Source organism: Pipistrellus kuhlii, unplaced genomic scaffold (assembly GCF_014108245.1).
Source record: "Pipistrellus kuhlii isolate mPipKuh1 unplaced genomic scaffold, mPipKuh1.p scaffold_m20_p_135, whole genome shotgun sequence".
Taxonomy (NCBI): domain Eukaryota; kingdom Metazoa; phylum Chordata; class Mammalia; order Chiroptera; family Vespertilionidae; genus Pipistrellus; species Pipistrellus kuhlii.
In genome coordinates, this window is record NW_023425444.1 from 161,831 (window position 1) to 179,235 (window position 17,405).

At 55.8% G+C, this 17,405-nt stretch overlaps 1 protein-coding gene across 6 annotated transcripts in view; it reads left to right on the forward strand.

Annotated features, from left to right (window-relative positions):
* The window catches only part of TTC13 (tetratricopeptide repeat domain 13), a 29,862-nt gene extending 15,624 nt beyond the window's left edge, over positions 1-14,238 (forward strand). For 3 of the 6 annotated variants that reach the window (XM_036436337.2, XM_036436339.2, XM_036436341.2), the window contains 17 exons: positions 960-1,076; positions 2,252-2,362; positions 5,292-5,374; positions 5,851-5,992; positions 6,163-6,337; positions 7,456-7,612; positions 8,289-8,419; positions 8,730-8,862; positions 9,089-9,181; positions 9,534-9,617; positions 10,360-10,444; positions 11,127-11,236; positions 12,086-12,221; positions 13,069-13,148; positions 13,590-13,668; positions 13,796-13,875; positions 14,029-14,238. In XM_036436337.2, coding sequence (XP_036292230.1) covers positions 960-1,076; positions 2,252-2,362; positions 5,292-5,374; positions 5,851-5,992; positions 6,163-6,337; positions 7,456-7,612; positions 8,289-8,419; positions 8,730-8,862; positions 9,089-9,181; positions 9,534-9,617; positions 10,360-10,444; positions 11,127-11,236; positions 12,086-12,221; positions 13,069-13,148; positions 13,590-13,668; positions 13,796-13,875; positions 14,029-14,143 — 1,911 coding nt within the window. In that variant the 3' untranslated portion in view covers positions 14,144-14,238. The remainder of the gene's footprint in view (positions 1-959; positions 1,077-2,251; positions 2,363-5,291; positions 5,375-5,850; positions 5,993-6,162; positions 6,338-7,455; positions 7,613-8,288; positions 8,420-8,729; positions 8,863-9,088; positions 9,182-9,533; positions 9,618-10,359; positions 10,445-11,126; positions 11,237-12,085; positions 12,222-13,068; positions 13,149-13,589; positions 13,669-13,795; positions 13,876-14,028) is intronic. The other 3 variants (XM_036436338.2, XM_036436340.2, XM_036436342.2) reach the window with 1 other exon arrangement.
* The last annotated feature ends 3,167 nt before the right edge of the window (positions 14,239-17,405 follow it).

The window sequence follows — 17,405 nt, forward strand, 5'->3', positions numbered from 1 at the left end:
CTGTTAGTAAAACTTGATCAAAACAACGACCTATCCTGTAAGGAGAAAGCCCTCACTAACTCAGCAACCCTTGCCGAGGAGAACGTGCCTGAGCTGGATGCGTGCCTGCCGACACCCACGTGGGGTCTCTCACGTCTTCTCGGTGGGCTTGTGCCGTCCGAGCTTCCGAGCTGCCTTCTGTGTCGTCCCGTCGCCTGGACATGCTGCTCGCCGGGTCAGCAGAGCTCTCCATTCGGGCTTACCAACGTGTCTCTCCCTACGTGGCGGCTCATGACCGTTGAGTTAAGAATGAACCCAGCCGAAGCTGGTTTGGCTCAGTGGTAGAGCGTCAGTCTGTGGACTGGAAGGTCCCAGGTTCGATTCCGGTCAAGGGCATGTACCTTGGTTGTGGGCACAACCCCAGTAGGGTGTGTGCAGGAGGCAGCTGGTCGATGTTTCTCTCTCATGGATGTTTCTAACTCTTTATCCCTCTCCCTTCCGCTCTGTAAAAAACCAATAAAATATATTTAAAAGAAAAAAGAAAAAAAAAAGAATGAACCCACCAGGGCTTACAGAAACCCCAAGACCTTAAAAATAGCCACTCAGCACTTCCTGCCCAAGGTCGTGGGGGGCTCTCTCTGTGCCCAGCCATTTCTCTGCCTCGATGGTTCCCCGTTTTCTTTCCGGTTGATTCGGACACGCCCCATTTGGGTCTGAAAGAGTCGTTACAGGTTGAGGGGGAAATGTTCCCATTTCTAGTAACGCAGCATTCGCGCTCACCCACATTATGGAACAAGCACCAGGCCCTGCAGTCCCCGCTGACCTTGAACCTCACCGCCCAGTGCCTGGGGTCAGGGACTCCGGTCTGCGGAGAGAGGAGTGCTCAGTGTGGAGCGTGCTGACGTGTAACTGAACACGGGGGCCGTTTTAGGGTTGACCATTGGGAGTTTTCTCCCCTGACCCCCTTTTCGGGTTTGTAGATTCTGTCCCCTCTGGGACGAATTAACGAGGCCGTGAGCGACCTGACGAAGGCCATCCAGCTGCAGCCCTCCGCGCGCCTGTACCGACACCGGGGGACCCTGCACTTCATCTCCGAGGTGCGTGGTGTCTGCCCACAAACACGTCCTTTCGCGACGATAAACACTGAGTTTACTTCTCCTGCTTCGGGAAGGTTTGGGTTCGGGGCTGTATAGTAATATGTTGGTGATACAAGACCGTGAGTTATAAGGGCGTTTTTATTTCATTTTTGTAGCTGAAATAGAACCCATAGAGAAATAGCAAGTACCGAGAATATCCTTCTTGCTTGAACTGTCAGTAGGAACTCACTCTGGCGAGGGGCGGAGCAGGGAGGGCGAGAGAGAAGCAGAAGAGAAACTGGGCTCCTGGCTTACACTTCAGTCTTTCTCGCAAAGATCCGCATAGGGAAGCAGGTGGCTGCTGCCAGTGTGATTATTAAACTCGGAAAGACAGTTTGAATTCCTCTGGGTATCAACCCAAGAGCCATGACGTGGGCTAACATGGCTCCCCAGGCCGCAGGTTCCTATGAGTGGTCCCGGCCTAGCAGGCTGGTCTTCTGTCATCACAGCGGCATTCCTGATTGGCCCAGTTCCCTTTTGTGGGTTTTTGTGATTTTTTTATAATAATTTTTAATGCAAGAACTATACACATTTTTTAAATCTCAGCACAATACATTTGAAGTTTGTGAACTGTTTTAGAAGTACTTAATATAATAACCTGTTAGTACCAGAAAGTAAATCTTAGGTTATGATTTGAGTATTACTGAAAGTAATATTCTCTTAATAGTTGAAACAGAATACTTATATTAAACCTTGGACATTTTCCCCACCAATTTCCTAAAAAAAATAAATAAATAAATAAACTATTTTAATAGTCTAAGAACTCCAGTTATTTAAAAAAAATATATCTATTGACTTTTTTACACAGAGGAAGGGAGAGGGCGAGAGAGTTAGAAACATCAATGAGAGAGAAACGTCCATCAGCTGCCTCCTGCACACCTCCCACTGGGGATGTGCCCACAACCAAGGCACATGCCCTTGACCGGAATCGAACCTGGGACCCTTCAGTCCGCAGGCCGACGCTCTATCCACTGAGCCACACCGGTTAGGACAGAACTCCAGTTAGTTATGGTCCTGAAATGTTTCCTCTCAGGCTGAAAGGGCGCAGAATAAATGGTTTTTTTCTCTCCCGGCCAGATATAGGGAATGCCCGGCTGTCCGGCGGATCCCCCTCATTCTGTCCGCTCTCCCTGCAGGACTACGCCACGGCCCACGAGGACTTCCAGCAGTCCCTGGAGCTGAACAGGAACCAGCCCATCGCCATGCTGTACAAGGGGCTCACCTTCTTCCACCGAGGCCTGCTCAAGGTGACCGCGGTGGGCGGCGCGGGCGCGGTCTGCGGACTCCGCCTTCGCCGTGCAGTGGGGAGGGTGCCGTGGCATTGAGCTTGGCACAGAGGGAAACCGAGTCAGTGGTGAGAGGCCTTCACTCCATGAACAAACTTAGTTTAGATTTTCCCTGGTGAAGGGTTCCTCCAGGCCAGCAGCCGTTCAGAAATCCAGGAAGTGGGTGATGGGTGATCCCTTATTCACGTCATAATCTAGCCCAGTGGTTGGCAATCTGCGGCTCGCGAGCCACATGCGGCTCCTTGGCCCCTTGAGTGTGGCTCTTCCACAAAATACCACGTGCGGGCGCGCGCACACAGTGCGATTGAAACTTCGTGGCCCATGCGCCGACGTTGGCTCTCGTACTATTGATATTTGGCTCTGCTGGCTAATGAGTTTGCCGACCACTGGGCTAACCCGTTAGAAGTCTACCAGGCAGCATTGCATGGCAGACGGCACAGCTGTCCGGTGCATAGCTGTACCAGACGTGGGATTTTCCTGTTGGGTTCTCTCTGTTGTATCTGTGTTTCAAGGATGCTTAAGAAATTGTATGTTCTGGGCACGTATTCTGATCAGCCTTGACCCTGAGGGTTCCCTGAGGTGGTGCTGCGGCCGGGGGGGAGAGCCGGCCGCCCCCCTCCGCCACCAGCCCAGAGCCAGCGCGCACCCATCGAGGCTGATGCACTCGAATGCAGTTTCTTTGTTCCCAATGGCTTCACATCTTGATTCTGCTATGTCCCCTCTTTGGCAGAATGAGGTAGAGAGCTGTGCAGTCATTAGACAGGAACCCCGAAACCAAAGCCTCTTAAAAGCTGAAGAGAAATCAGACATTGAAGATGTGTGGCGTCCGAGCATGCTGTAAGTGCAGTGGGCAGCCGACGGCCCTGGGCACCTGCCTCCCCAGACGCCCACAGTCACCCGGACGGAGCCCGCCCCCCTCCGGGCTCCGCCCCTCCCCTCCCCTCCCACCTCTGTCCTTCCTCCCGCCCTCCTCCCAATGGGTAGTGCTCCTCCCACCCAGGCTCTTCAGCTGAGAAGCTCCCTAACTCCCTGTTTCCTCGTCCTACACCCAAACAGCCGCCGGCGCCTCTTAGTTCGCTCTTAGGGTGTCTCCCGGATCGGACCCTTCTGTTCTTTTCCTGAGACACTGTCTCCGTCCAGCCCCTCCTCCCGGGCCCCCATCTCTCCCCTCTCAGTCTGTCCGCTCTGCTGTGCTCAGCCGTGACCCCGTCTAGAGCCCAAACGTAGGTCACACCCCCGCCTGCAGCCCCCAGCCCTGACACCGGGCTGGTTCCCGGCTCTCCCGTCTCCACCACGCCCCCTCCTCCCCCCCTGAGCTGCCCGCACTCCTGCTGACCCCTTCCTGCCCCCCCACCCCCAATTCTGAGCACCCTGTGCCCTGCTCCGCCCCTTCCCGTCCACCAGGCTCTGTCCTTCTCCAGTTCCTCCCCTTCACGTCCTCTGAGGCCCATCTCCTCCCCACCACCTCCCCCGGGAGCCTGTGCCGTCCCGGCCAGGTCACCGTGTCCCCTCTGCCCCCAGGATGCGGGCTCGCGCCTCTGTCGTAGTTCTTAGTGCGGATTCTAATAACCTGGGTAGATCCTAGCTTCTAACGCCACTGAGTGCCTGCAGGTCAGAGGTCATGACCCGCTCACCTCTGTCTCTCTGTGCCTCACACTGCCCTGCACGTAGTAGGCGCTCAATACATGTTTGCTGAAGTGAAGATAGAGTTGCAAAATTTTAAAAAAATCAAATTACGTCATAACGGGAAGCTTAGGTGCAGTGGTCTTTGACATTTCCTAAACATCGAATTTCCCTGTTCTCTTTCTACCAAGCAGCATTCGGTTGAATTCCTTCAAGTGCAGGTGGTCCCGTTGTTGCCTTGGAAGAATTTTTAAAAGCCAGCCTCTCGCCCCGCTGCTCCCTCCTCGCCCCTAAGAAAATCCAGAAGCAGGGGATGCATAACTTTAAAAAAAAAAAAAAAGAAAGAAAAAAAGAATTAGGATCGTACTGCTTTTGCAGAATTATCCTGTGTGCCTTCCGGATCATTCAATGTTTATCGAGTGCCTAGGGTGTGCAGGGCGTGTGACCTGTCCCGTAGTTTCCTGCTCTGAGCTATCTCATGAGGATGCAATGATGATCACAGAAGCTGTAACATCTTTCTCCTTAAAGCACGAGACTCTGTAGCCATCCACTTCAGCGAGACACTTCTTTTCCCTGGGAAATGTGTAAAATAATCTCTTATCACCGTCCACGATCCCATCAGAATGAAAAAGACACTTGGTGCCGGTGTGAGCCTGGGGTGTCGGTTCTGAAATAGAAGGGTCCTCCCGGCAGGGCCCCCCCCCCCCCAGCCGCAGACCTGCCTCGGTGCTGCCAGGAGCCGGGTCCCACACGCCCACCTTCAAGGTTTCTGTTTTAGTTTGTGCCCCTCTTCCTGTTTCCTGTAGACCACGGGGATCCTTCAGACAGCCAATCTCGGGGAGCCTTTTTATGGCTTTGTGAACAGTTTCCCCCCCTCTTTGTCGGGCCTGTTTTTTTCTGCTGGTTGTGAGCGTCTGCGTTATCCCCACAGCTGGTGGGCTCTGGTTCCAGAGGCTTCCATTCGTGAAGGAAGTGGTAGTGACTCACAGGAAGGTGGGAGCTTGAGGCTGAGCATCCTGAGGAAAGGCAGGGAGAGGCTGAGGTTCCTGGGGAGGCAGCTGTGGACGGAAGCACACCCTCCAGGCTCAGAGGTTGCACTTCCTCCCTCTCTCTCTCTCTCTCTCTCTCTCTCTCTCTCTGAAGTCCTCCTAGTCAGAAAATCGCTCAGAGACCATGTGTAACGGACAGTCAGGTGTTTTAGCGATTTAAGCAAAACACAAGTTGAACTGTTATGCGAGTGAAACAACGATGCCTGTGCTTTTTGCAGGAAGCGATCGAATCCTTCAAAGAAGCGCTGAAGCAGAAGGTTGACTTCATCGATGCGTACAAAAGCCTGGGGCAGGCCTACAGGTGAGGGGAGCAGCGCCAGGCGGGCAGCAGGCGGGTGGCGGGTGGCAAGCCAGAGCCTCAGAGAGGAGTGGTCTCTCAGCGACGTACTCAGAGGGTCCTGTAAAAGTTAGGAAAGGAAGACAGCAACAGAGGCCCTCTGCAAACCTCTGAGGGCCTGGCCGGCGCGGCTCAGCGGTTGAGCATCCGCCGATGAATCCAGAGGTCCCGGTTTGATTCCCGGTCAGAGCACAGGCGGGCTCGATCGCCAGTGCAGGGCGAACAGGAGGAGGCAGCCGATCCATGAGCCTCCCTCGTCATGGATGTTTCTCTCTCTCTCTCTCTGTCTCTCTCTCCCTCTCCCTTCCTCTCCGACATCCATAAAAGTAAAAAGGGAACGCCCACGCCACGCTGTCTGACCCCCAGATTAGGCCTTAACTCTGCAGACGACTTGCTGAGTGTGTGAACTGACGTGTCTGTACCGTGTGCGTGACCCTTAGGGAGCTGGGCAACTTCGAGGCCGCCACCGAGAGCTTCCAGAAGGCCCTGCTGCTCAACCAGAACCACGTGCAGACGCTGCAGCTCCGAGGCCTGATGCTCTACCACCATGGCAGCCTGCAGGAGGCGCTGAAGAGCTTCAAGGTGAGCGGCGCGGCCTGCGGGGTGTGTGTGTGTGTGTGGGTGGGTGTGTGTGTGTGTGTCTCCCCGCGGAAGTCGGGGGGTGTACGGGCCGGCTCGTTCACAGCATGTGCTGGGTCTGATTGCACCAAACCACTGACACTAACGGCGCTCCCCCCTCCCTCGCCGCCCAGCGGTGTCTGCAGCTGGAGCCCTACAACGAGGTGTGCCAGTACATGAGGGGCCTCAGCCACGTGGCCATGGGCCAGTTCTACGAGGGCATCAAGGCGCAGACCAAAGTCATGCTCAACGACCCGCTGCCCGGCCAGAAGGCCAGCCCCGAGTACCTGAAGGTGAAGTACCTCCGCGGTGAGTCCCCCGAGGCGGGCGCGCGCTCTGACACGGAATGCTAGAAGGCACAGCCCTGTCCTCTGAGTTCTCTCCTCTTCCTGGTTTTCCTGGTTCGGAGGACTTGGACTCGTGAGCTCTAGGCCGCGGGATGGGGCCCAGGTCCCGGGTGTTTTCCGCGCTGCCTTGTAGAGAGAAGGGTCGGTCCGCTGGTGAAACCATACAGGCAGTGACTCACCCAGCAGGTGAGGGAACCAGGCTCAGCCTGACACTCGGATTCGCAGCGCCCGGGATGGAAACGTGAGCTCTGTGTGTAGTGCGTGGAAAGGCGGTTAAAACCCAGCCGCAGCGGCCCCGGCTGACGGCTCATATTCCACCCGGGGACTCCAGTCCTTGGCAGGGCACTCCGATTGGCATATAGAAAAGGGACTTAATTAAATCTGGAGTCTCCAGTTAGGGTTAAAAAATATATATATATATATGTATATATATGTATATATATGTATATATATGTATATATATGTATATATATGTATATGTATATATATGTATAAAATACACACACACACACACACACACACACACACACACATATATATTTGATTTTTTACAGAGAGGAAGGGAGAGGGATAGAGAGCCAGAAACATCGATGAGAGAGAAACATCCATCAGCTGTCTCCCGCTCACCTCCTACTGGGGATGCGCCCGAAACCAGGGTCCATGCCCTTGACCGGAATTGGACCCGGGACCCTTCAGTCCGCAGGCCGACGCTCTGTCCACTGAGCCAGACCGGCCAGGGCTAGGATTCTTTTTTAAACTTATCTTTGTTGTTGAAAGTATTAGAGATGTCTCTTTTTCCCCATTGACCTTCCCTCCCCCTCGCTCCCACCTCCTCAGGCATAAAAGTTCTTCCTGGTTAATCTCTTCCCACCCACCCCCGCCTCCCCGCCGGGCCTGTTTTGTTCCTTAGATCCCACTCACGGGTGAGATCATGCGATGCTTGTCTTCCTCTGGCGTGATGCTCCCCACTTAGAGTTACCGTCGCTGAGTGACGTCGTCACGAGGCACGTGCGTGGCAGCCCGCCGTCGCGGGTGCTCCCTCCGCGGAGGCGGTGTGTGAGCGCTCCCTTCCGCCCGCAGAGTACTCGCGGTACCTCCACTCGCACCTGGACACGCCCCTCACCGAGTACAACGTGGACTCGGACCTGCCCGGGAGCTTCAAGGACCACTGGGCCAAGAGCCTGCCCTTCCTCATAGAGGACTACGAGGAGCAGCCGGGCCTGCAGCCCCACATCAAGTGAGCGCCCTGGGGCAGCGGCCTTCCGTTCGGGCGGAGCCATCAGTCCCTCCGGCTCCCTCTCCACGTACAGGGTTTTCTGTCCACACCTCTGATTCCTCCTGTGTTTGACACGTCTGCAAATATTTATATATATATACACACACACACATACGTATATATGGTAGCCTGGCTGGTTTGGCTCAGTGGATAGAGCGTTGGCCTGTGAACTGAAGGGTCCCAGGTTTGATTCCAGTCAAGGGCACCTGCCTGGGTTGCGGGCTCGATCCCCAGTGGGGGACTTGCAGGAGGCAGCCGATCCATGATTCTCTCATCATGGATGTTTCTACCTCTCCCTCTCCCTCCCTCTCTAAAAAATCAATAACAATATGTTAAGATAAAATAAAAAAATTTAAAAAGCATGCTGGAGGCACAGGCAGGAGGGCTTGGCTGAGCCGGAAAGGGCTGCACGGACCCCGTAGGGGACGGGCGGGAGGCGCTCCTGGGGTCTCACCAGAAGCAGGCGCAGGTCCTGCCGAGGAAGAACCCGGTGCGGGTTCGGGCCCCGCGTCCCACGGGGCCAGTTGGTTAATGCGATCGGCCCTCGGTGGAGGCGGCGGCCGCTCCCCCGGGGCACTCCGGGGCCCGGGGCCGTCGCGGAGGTCCTCACCGCGCGCGCGCGGACGGTTGCTTCCAGGGACGTGCTGCACCAGAACTTCCAGAGCTACAAGCCCGAGGTGCAGGATCTCATCTGCGTCGCGGACCGCCTGGGCTCGCTCATGCAGTACGAGACGCCTGGCTTCCTGCCCAACAGGAGGATCCACAGAGGTACGTGGAGCGCTCCGGGAAACGGAACATTCCAGACCGAGGAGGAGCGAGGATCGCTGGACCGCGCCGCCTTGCTTTTTTAAAAAAAAAAACAACCACCAGCATTTGTTGTGCTTATTACTCAAACATCCCCCCGGGATCATCACACAAACGTGCGGGTTCATTCACCCGCACTCCGAAGGGGCACTGCCTCCTGCCTCCGGCTCCGTGCGGTTGCCGTGGCGCCGACGTAATATAGACCGTGGGTCGGTCGGTCGGTCGGTCGGTCGGAGGGTTCCCGCGGGCTCAGGCCGCCGCGTGTCTCCCGCAGCCATGGGCCTGGCCGCGCTGGAGGTCATGCAGGCCGTGCAGCGGACCTGGACCAGCTCGAAGGTGCGCATGAATGGGAAGACGCGGCTGATGCAGTGGAGGGACATGTTCGACATCGCGGTGAAGTGGAGACGGTAACCGGCAGCATCTGCATGACAAGACGGGGGTCTCTTCCTCGCCCTGGCCGGTGTGGCTCAGTGGGTAGAGCCTCGGCCTTCAGACCGAAGGGTCCCGGGTTCCATTCCTGTCAAGGGCACAAACCGCGGTTGCAGGCTTCTCCCTGGCCCGGGCCCTGGTCAGGGCTCACGCAAGAGGCAGCTACTCAATGTGTCTCTCTCACATCGATATCTCTGTTCACAGGATCGCCGACCCGGACCAGCCGGTGCTGTGGTTAGACCAGATGCCGGCACGCAGTCTGAGCAGAGGTTTTAACAACCACATCAATTTAATCAGGTAGGACCCCCGTGCATCTCTGCTGTCCTCATCTGGGTTTATCCTAAAACGGGCGCCCGGAGCCCAGGAGAGACCCATTGCTCTTTTCCTGGTGAGCTGGGCAGGGGCCCGCACCTTTCCCCCCAGAACCGGCACCTTCACCCCCAGAAATAGCCCCTTTCCCCCCAGAACCGGCTCCTCGAGCCGACCAGCAGTCCTCGCCTCTCCGTGCCTTGGTTGCAAACGAGTGAATTCCCTGTAGGTGTGGCTGCATCATCCCCTTCACTTTCTCACTGTTCTCTGACATTAACTTGGACATCCGATGTTGTTTGGAATCTCTTCCTTTGTGAAAACTCCCAATTGTCTCTTCCAGGGGCCAGGTGATAAACATGCGCTATCTGGAGTACTTCGAGAAGATTCTTCATTTTATTAAAGATAGAATTCTTATTTATCACGGGTAATCCTTTACATTCTTTTTCGCAGTCCTGGGTCGGTTTCACGTATGTGTTGTGTTTATGAAGCTTGAAAACCAAGCCTATTGACGGAGTAAAGGAAGTGCATTAAATGTTTACGCTGCGTTTGGAATCCTAAAGCTTCTCATGGTGACTTCTCAGCCTTCCTCATAACCTAACGGACTCCACGGACCTCGGAGTCGTGGCTGGCTTTCCTAGTCTCCTCCTCCTCAAAGGCAGGCTGGCCCTCTGGCCTTCTCTGCCAGGGATGTCAGCCTCCGCATCCATCCCTCCTCCCCTGAGAGGCAGGGAGATGTAAAGCTATAGACATAACAGCGAACAGAACACTGGAGAGAAAACAATCTGACTTAGTCATTATCACCAAGTAAATATAAAGTTGATATAAAAGCCTAACAGGGAAATAAAAAATTAAAAAAACACAGAAAACCTAGCAGTGTACTTCTGTGTGAGCAAAGAAAAAGTATTTGCCTCTCATTTCAGCGTTGGACTCGGCAAAGGAGGTTTTATGGCCAAACAGGGTGCTCGTCCAATCTGCTGCTCCCTGTTTCCCCATCTGGATGGGCCACTCCTGCCTCCTCCATTCTCATCTGCGGGCCAGACTCACTTGGATTAAACCTTCCCATTATTTAGAAACTTCCGCTGTGGCCCAGCGGGAGGTAACCATGCAGTCACCCGTTCCTGTGTTGATGGTAGTTCTTTCTCTCTCTCTTTCTCTCTCTCTCTCAGCGCCAACAACCCCAAAGGCCTGCTGGAGGTGCGGGAGGCCCTGGAGAAGGTGCATAAGGTGGAAGACCTGCTCCCCATCATGAAGGTATAAGCGCGCCGTCCCTGCGCGGCTCACGTTTGGGGACCCAGTCAAGGGCCCCCTTCCTCGGGCTGCTAACGGCCACGTCTGTTACGATTCCCGCCGTCGGTGGTGTGAAGTTTATAAAGCTGCTGCCCGAGAACCCTGGCATATCCACTCAGCGTAGTAACCAACATAAAACAAAACACCGCACCGCGCCAAGGCATAGAAGCAAGCCCGTGAGGAGGCAGTGGGTGTGGGAGACAGAAGGAAAGGGGAAAATACGGACAGGTGAATCCTGCTCCCATCGCGTGGTGCCTCGAGGCTCACGAGTGCTGAGGCCAGGGGGACAGGGTTCTCTGAGACGGTAAACCACGCTCGGGGAAGTTCCAAACAGTACGGGGTACTCTGTGCTCTGTCGCTGACCGCCGGGCTGCGCCCCGGGCACCTCTCTGTGGCCTCCGGGGAGCGCGACGTGTGGTCCGCCCGCACAGCGGCCGGCGGCGGGGTTGGACAGTGGCGTGCACACGAGTGACTTGTACACGAGTGACTTGTACACGAGTGACTTGTACACGAGTGACGTGTACACGAGTGGCGTACACACGAGTGACGTGCACACGAGTGACGCGCACACGAGTGACGTATACACCAGTGACGCGCACACGAGTGACTTGTACACGAGTGACAAGCTTTTCCTTCCCCCCGGAAGCAGTTCAACACGAAGACCAAGGACGGCTTCACGGTGAACACCAAGGTGCCCAGCCTCAAGGACCAGGGCAAGGAGTACGACGGCTTCACCATCACCATCACTGGGGACAAGTACGTGCGTGGCCGCGGGTTCTCCGGTCGCTTCGCCTTTTCTATGCAAAGACGTCTGAAATCCAGACTTAAAGAAAACAAAATAAATAAAATAAAATAAAATCCAGACCTCCTCGGGAGCCTCGTGCCCCCGGAATGGCAGTGTCAGGTCCTAGCAGTTCCTGCCTCACTTCTGCCGCCTCCCTCAAACACCTGTGGCGCCAAATGACACCCTCCCGGCCCCGGCCTGGAGCTGCGCCTGCAGCAGAGGCTTAAAGAAGGGAGAGGAGCCTAAGCCGGTGTGGCTCAGTGGATAGAGCGTCGGCCTGCCGACTGAAAGGTCCCAGGTTCGATTCCAGTCAAGGGCATGTGCCTTGGTTGCGGGCACATCCCCAGTGGGGAGGTGTGCAGGAGGCAGCTGGTCAATGTTCCTCTCTCATCGATGTTTCTAACTCTCTGTCCCTCTCTCTCTTCCTCTCTGTAAAAAAAAATCAATAAAATATATTAATTAAAAAAAAAAATAAGAAAGGAGAGGAAGCTGGTGTCCCTGAGCTTTCTGACGCCCTGAGCCCCGCTCACACGGGGGGGCTGTTTCTGGGCGTTAAACGCCCTCTCTGCCACGGGGAGCTGTTTGCCCCTGTATTCGCTTAAGCTCCTAGAGCAAATGCATGTGGTTAGACCGAGCCAGCTCCCGTGTTGTGAGAAAACGGCACCCTGTGGCCCAGCCCCGTCCCCGTGGTTGGAAAGGCGGGGCCCGCTGTCCGCGGGGCCTGTGCCACGTCAGCGAGCCTTCGGCTCCCTGTTTCACTCTCTGTGTTTGGCTCTGGGCTGCGGAGCACCTGCCGCTGACGCGCGCTCTTGTATCTTCAGGGTCGGCAACATCCTGTTTTCTGTGGAGACTCAGACCACAGGAGAGAGGACCCAGTTATATCACGCGGAAATCGACGCCCTCTACAGAGACCTGACCGCCAAAGGCAAAGTGCTCATCCTCTCGTCCGAGTTCGGGGTGGGTGTGTGTCCCTCTCGCCCACGCCTCTCGCTTCTCTGCCTACTGGGAACTGTACATGTCGTGCTTGAAATCAGCTCTCGTGGTCCTGTACGCATTTTAAATCGTTCTCATCAAAACGTCCCCACCCTCAGTAACTGCAGTAATTGGGGAAGGGAAATGAATTTATTAGTTACTGTTTTATCATTCATTCGGGCTTTGTCACGACTGATGAAAAATTCGGTCCCTGATCAAAGTGACCTTTTCTGGTCTGCGACCTTGTCCCCCCACTGCCCACCCCCAACGCCAGGGGTCTCCCCGAGGGGGGCCTGGCCGGTCCCCAGATGCCTGCCCTGCCCCTGGGCCCAGAGGCTGAGTGAGGCTCCATCCACGTTTGGAGGCCCCTCGCAGGCACCTACTTTCTCTCTCATTTTTAATCAAGTCCTTCACATAATTAAGCATAAAGTTTTATACATAATTAAGCATATTTACCACCTACATCTCTGTGCAGCGGGGGGCTTACTAGCGTCTCTTGAGGTGGAGAGGCTTGTAAAAGGCACAATCCATACTAGTAAGTGCCTTATCTTCATCTCCATGTGTGCTTTGACCTCGCAGATAACATTAGAGCAGATAGAGATTTCTGTGCTTAACAGAAGTGTTTGCAGATGTAAAAACGGCTGGGAAGGTAGATTCTAAACTGGACCGGGCACACTTTTTTAGCAAAACCACGGGAGAGTGCCAGGGGTCAGGAGGGGGAGCAGCTGTGGGAGGAGGGAGGTGACCCCAGCTCCCAGTGTGTTCTGTCCCCCGATAAAGACTCCGTCTGACATCGAGGGGTGAGCTCACGGGCGCGTGTCTTTTTTCCTAGGAGGCTGACGCTGTTTGCAACTTAATCTTATCCTTAGTTTATTACTTCTATAACTTGATGCCGCTCTCTCGAGGATCCAGGTGAGTGCCGGCCTGTCCTGTACAAGGTTTTACGTGGAGAGAAATGTTTTTTTCTTTGCTTACGCCTCCTCCTGTGGGTGTGGGTACGAAAGTTTTTAACGCTGAACCGATGGGATCCGCCTGGATCTGCGGAGCGTATTGCTGATGGGCACGTTACGGGCAGCTGTTAGATAGAAACAGACGCACTTTCTAATTCTTTGTCCCGGGAACGGAGCGCCTGAGGGAAGGAACGTCCTAGTTACAAGGTGGCTTTTATTCCTCAGAACCAGAGTGTTCTCGGTCACGTGGGCCCTTCCGCTTTTGCGGTGAATCAGTAAGTGCTCTCTAGGCCCCAGGAGGTAGTCTTAGGTTTAATGTCCAGAGGGTTTTAAGGGAAGGAAACGGCCATCTTTGACGACGGGGCAGCCCGGAGCCGGGGACTGACCCTGCCTCCTCTCACAGCGTGATCGCGTACTCGGTGATCGTGGGGGCGCTGATGGCCAGCGGCAAGGAGGTGGCCGGCAAGATCCCCAAGGGCAAGGTAGGCGGCAGCCGGGGCGGGTGGCCGAGCCAGCGGGCGGCAGGCGGTGAGGCCCCGGGAGGGACCGGATGCCCCCGAGAGCCGCTCCTCCTGTCTGACCCCCTCCCTGATGCTCCTTCCATCTCAGCTGGTTGACTTCGAAGCCATGACAGCCCCCGGCTCCGAGGCCTTCAGCAAAGCAGCCAGGAGCTGGATGAACTTGAAAAGGTGGGTCCCGGGGCCCGCAGAGGGGAGAGGGGGTCGTGCGGACGGGGGAGGAGGGATTGATGGAGAGAGGGTGAGGGCGGGAAGGAACACAGCATCAGCCTCGCTGTGTCTGTACAGCCGTGAGGCTGCTCACCCTCCTGTGTCTCCCTCCAGCATCCCGCCTTCCTACAAGGCCCTGCCCTCCGTGTCGGAGACCTTCCCCACGCTGCGGTCCATGATCGAGGCGCTCAACGCCGACGCCTCGCCGCGCTGCCTGCAGCAGCTCTAGTCCCGCCTCAGGGGCTCTCCACCAAAGGGCCGGACTCTTGCCCCTTAAGTTATTTTTTAAAACGTGGAATTACAGAGAAATTAGGTCCTCTATTACTTTTGATACCAACTTTTGATAGGGATCGAATACTTGAAATCGCTTCCTGTACGGTCGGCACGGGAACAGCAATCATGCCAGGATCTGGGGGCAGCGGCGGGGGAGGGGGTTCGCCAGGGGCCTGCTGGCTCCCCCCACCCCCCCTCTGGCCTCCCTCCCAGCAAACGTTTACTTCACAACCCAAAGCTAACGGCGAGAAGGGGCAGAAACAACAGGGCAGGCGTGCCTGCATCCCCGCACGGGATTGATTTTATGACATCACTTCCCAGGTTTTGTGTTATGACATCATTCTGGTCCGCCTCCCGCGGGGGCTCCCCGCTGGGGCTGCCAGCGGAGCCCGCAGCCCGGAGCCCGGCTCCAAATGGTGCCGACCCGCACGCGGAATCACCGAACCACGTTTTCGATTTGTTTCTTCCCCTCGCCGCTGGGAAAAATAAACAGGGGCGGTGTCTCCGACTCCCCGGTCTCAGACACTGGATCATGTATGCTTTTTCGTTTTGTGAACCGGCTTCCCCTCAGGCCTAAGAGCATTCGGGAAAGCACGGGTCGCCCTCCGCAGACAGGGTACGTGAGCGGCGTGCGACGGGCTCATTAAACTGTTGCCATTTCCAGCCGTCTGCCTGTCCTCTGCTTTCGGAGGAAGCGCCAACCGGCCCCCTGTCCCGTTCCCGTGTTTACGTCGGGCCTCGCTGAGGGTCCGGGCTCCTGGGATGTAATCGCTGGACGATGGCCGGTGACCCGCCAGGCTCCGCAGGGCACGGCCGACCCGTCGGGTGGGGGTCCCCCTTGGGACAGACGTCCGTCTAGCCACCCGATGCTCGGATGCTCGGGAAGCCGCCCAGGGCCAGGAAACGGGGTGGCCATGGACTGCTGACCCCAGTCAGGTGACAGCACCGAGCCTGGGGCTTCTGCCTCCGCCATGGCTGGACTCTGGTTTAAATTAGGCTGGAAAATTACCGGCCGCGGCCGCGGCACGGAAAATTCCGCTTGTACCCGGTCCTGTGCCTGCACACGTCAGCCGTGACAGCAGCGGGCGCCCGTACACGCAGGCCGGGCCCTGTGACTCCTCGCCAGCGGGTCTGCTTGCCTCGTGCCCCCGAGCAGTTCTCTAACATGGGGCGTGGGCTTGCTTCCTAGCAAGAGCTCTGTCCATTAAGAGCCTCTGTACCAGATTCCAGAAGCTTCCAGCCCATCCGTGTGGCCCAGGGGTTGAGCTTCGGCCCAGGAGCCAGGAGGTCACGGTTCGGTTCCCAGTCGGGGCATATGCCTGGGTTCGGGTTCGATCCTCAGTGTGGGGCACTCTGGAGGCAGCCGATCAGTGATTCTCATCATTGATGTTTCTCTCTCTCCCTCTTCCAATCTGAAATCAATACAAATAAATATGTGTGTGTGTATATATATATATATAAAAGAATGATATCAGAGGACAGAGGGCCCTGTTTTGGGTCCTGTGGCTTTGCCCGGAGAAGGCGGTTCTGTTCCTTAGACATGGGTGCCTCGCCCCTGCTCGGACTTGGTGACAGACTATAATTCCCTCAAAACATTCACATTTCTGCCGAGAGTGAATCTGTCAGGTCCTCCCATCCTTCCCTTCCTCCTCGTCTCAGTCCTGAACTCAGCCCTCCAACCACACCATGCACCGGCTGGTCTATATCCACCAGGTTCGCTCTGGCCAGTGTTGCTCAGTGGATAGAGCGTCGGCCTGCAGACTGAAGAGTCACGGGTCCCACTCTGGTCCAGGGCATGTACCTCGGGTGCAGGCACCATGTGTCTCTCTCTCTCACATTGATGCTTCTCTCTCTCTCTCCCCTCTTTTTCCACTCCATAAATCAATAGGGAATTATCCTCAGGTAAGGGGATGAACCACACCAAAAAAATAAGCCAGGCTCACCCGCACCCGCACCCTCCCCCCCCCCCCCGCCTCCCCCACGCCCGTCCTCTCCGGGGGTGGGAGTGGAGCACTGAGCCCAGGCCGGGCGGCATCCGGAATAACCAGTCACAGATGCCGGATGAGTCACCGTCCTCGGGGCCCGCCCGCATCCCCACAGAAAGCGTCTGTAAGGAAGGTGGAAACTGGGAGAACAAATTCATTCCCCAGACATCTGTGTGTGTGTGTGTGTGTGTGTGTGTGTACTTTTATTGATCTCAGGAGAGGGAGAGGGAGAGAAACATCAATGACCAGAATCATTGTTCAGCTGCCTCCTGCACGCCTCCCACTGGAGATCCTTGGGATGGAGCTGGCAGCCAGGGCCTGTGCCCAGACCGGGAACTGAATGGTGACCTCCTGGTTCATGGGCCGATGCTCGACCACCGAGCCACGTGGGCCAGGCCATTCCATCTTTTTGCTTTTTAAATATTTTTATTGATTTCAAAGAAGGGAGAGGGAGAGAGCGATAGAAACAATGATGAGAGAGAATTGTTGATGGGCCGCCTCCTGCACGCCCCACACTGAGGATGGAGCCCACAACCCCGGGCCTGTGCCCCGACCGGGAATCGAACCCTGACCTCCTGGTTCACAGGTCGATGCTCGACCACTGAGCCACCCCAGCCGGCCTGTCATCTTATTTAGATTAATGGATCACCGTGGTACGAACACACAGGAAGTAGCACCCTTTGGGCCCGGCCGGGGTGGCTCAGTTGGCTGAGCATAGATCCATGGGCCCAGAGGCCACTAATTTGATCCCCCTGTGAAGGCACACGCCCGGGCTGCTGGCTGGATCCCAGTAGGGAGCGTGCAGGAGACAGCTAATGGATCTTTCTCTCTCCCTTACTCGCTCTCTCTAGAAAAACGGCTCTGTTTATATTAATTTTTACAATTCTTACACTACAGCCGCCATCTCCCTAGTTTACCTTATTACACATTTGGCATTTGCCTATTTTTAGTACGTCCCTGGAGTGCAGGACTATGTATATTCATTCCCCACCAGTTCCAGCCACGTTCTTCAATTCCCTGAGGGTCTTATAACCTGGAGGCGAGTTTCCTTTTAGCTGCTGCCCCTGATCTTCCAGACCGTGGACCTGACATACTTTTTGGCTGACGGCGGCCTTAAATTGGGTCTGTCAGGCCATCTTTATATCACGGCTTCTCAGGCAATAACTTATAGTTGGTCTGAAAAAAGGTAACTGGGTCGTGCTTTTTTTTTTTTTTTGAAAGCGACATTCGTTT